Below are 1,620 nucleotides of genomic sequence, written 5' to 3'. Positions count from 1 at the left end.
TACACACACACAAAAAATAAAATAAAAAAATAATAAAAAAGTACCTAAGGAACTTGTAGCAAGTCCAGCCTACATCAAACCCCCTCCCCACCCACCCACCCTAGAATTAACCTCAGACCTTCCAGTTCAAACATTCACATAAACGTTACAATGGTTTTTCCTTTAATAAAACAAGTACCTCTAAGCAAAGAATATTCATACGAAACTACTAGAAAAGTAAAGACGACCCCCTGCTCACTGAAAGAAATTCCCAGGGCATCCACTCCCTGTTCAGTCATGGGTAAGGCAGAAGAGGTTTGTCTGTTTTTTGGGAAAAGGTGGCATGTGGTTACGCGTGCCAGGGATAAAGATCAAAACCAAAAGAGGGAGGGATGGTGAAAGAGGCACTGCCTTTTCTTTAAGTGATGTACTTGGCTGGTGCACACCTAGGTAGACTGCTCTCCCCACCAGCGCCAGCCCAGGGGAAGGGTGGTGGGTTCCACCACTGCTGTGGCTTTCCCACAGTATCTGAAGGGGCTGCCAACCCTGTGAGATGGTCCACAGCCACAGCTGCTGCACTTGTGCTATGTTATTTCACAGCTACTTAGGCCACTGAAAAGGCGGGGTACTTCATTTTCTTTCTAATGGCAAGAAATGCCCCCACTGAGTTTGGTTTTAGGAGAGAAGGTGAGACGCATGACAGTAACATAAAGGAAGGAGGCAGGTTGGGGAGAGCCAGCAGAGGCTGAGAGTTCCCCATGGTCCTCTTACCTGCTCTGGATAGTCAATATGGCAATGAAATTGATGTGTCCAAGAAGTGACATTTCTTACCAGATCACCAGGGTTTGGAGGGAGAGCTGGGCTAAAAGCATCAGCTTGGCTGTGGACCTTTCTTTTTTTTTAAAAAAAAAAAAGGAAAAAAGGAAGGGTTTTTTTTTAAATGTTAAAGCTACATTTGTTTAGGCCTCCTATGACTGAACAGAGTATGGGGAGTTGCCCCCTTTTTGTTTTGTTTTTCTTTTTTTTTTCTTTTTTTTTTTTTTTAAGCAGCAAGTCTACAGAAAGGTAAATCACTGCGGATGGGCTCATTCTGGAGTCTTTGGCTTATGTGGGAGAGGTATGCATTCGCAGGTGGCTGATCAGATTGCGTTGCTGGGTGAATTTCCCACCACACAGTTGACATTCGTAAGGTTTTTCTCCTGAGTGGACACGCATATGCTCTGTCAGTCGGTACTGCCGGGTAAAGCGCATCCCGCATTCCTCGCAAGCGAAGGGCTTGAGCCCCAAGTGGCTGCGCATGTGCCGTGTCATGGTGCCCCGCTGCGTGAACATCTTGCCACAGATGTTACAAGGGAAGGGCCGCGTCAGCCAGTGAGTCTTCTCGTGCTGCCGCAGCGTGGCTGGATCCTTGTAGCTCTTCTCGCACACTGAACACTTGAAGGGTCGGGACTCCGCAGCATAGGACTGGTTGGGGTTGGACAAATCCTCGGCTTCGTCCTTGCCGCCGTATGTGCCTTCCTCCTTGATGTAAAGGTCTTCCTCGGTGTGCGTCTCCACGTGGGCGTTGAGCTGCTCAGAGCTGGGGAAGCCTTTGCCGCAGGGGATGCAGACGTACAGGTTGTCGCCGTAGGCCACCGGCGC

General features: G+C 48.7%; 1 protein-coding gene across 1 annotated transcript in view; it reads right to left on the bottom strand.

Moving 5' to 3' along the window:
- Positions 1 to 1,014: 1,014 nt before the first annotated feature.
- The window catches only part of LOC103777833 (hypermethylated in cancer 2 protein-like), a 32,423-nt gene continuing 31,817 nt past the window's right edge, over positions 1,015 to 1,620 (bottom strand). The window contains 1 exon segment of the mRNA XM_008945393.1: positions 1,015 to 1,620. This exon segment is cut by the window's right edge and continues 36 nt beyond it. Within this exon segment, the coding sequence (XP_008943641.1) occupies positions 1,084 to 1,620 (537 nt within the window). The 3' untranslated portion in view covers positions 1,015 to 1,083.

This window comes from Merops nubicus, unplaced genomic scaffold (genome assembly GCF_000691845.1).
Source record: "Merops nubicus isolate BGI_N331 unplaced genomic scaffold, ASM69184v1 scaffold22838, whole genome shotgun sequence".
Taxonomy (NCBI): Eukaryota; Metazoa; Chordata; class Aves; order Coraciiformes; family Meropidae; genus Merops; species Merops nubicus.
The sequence above is the reverse complement of the archived record's forward strand: the minus strand, read 5'-3'. Positions and strand labels throughout refer to the sequence as shown.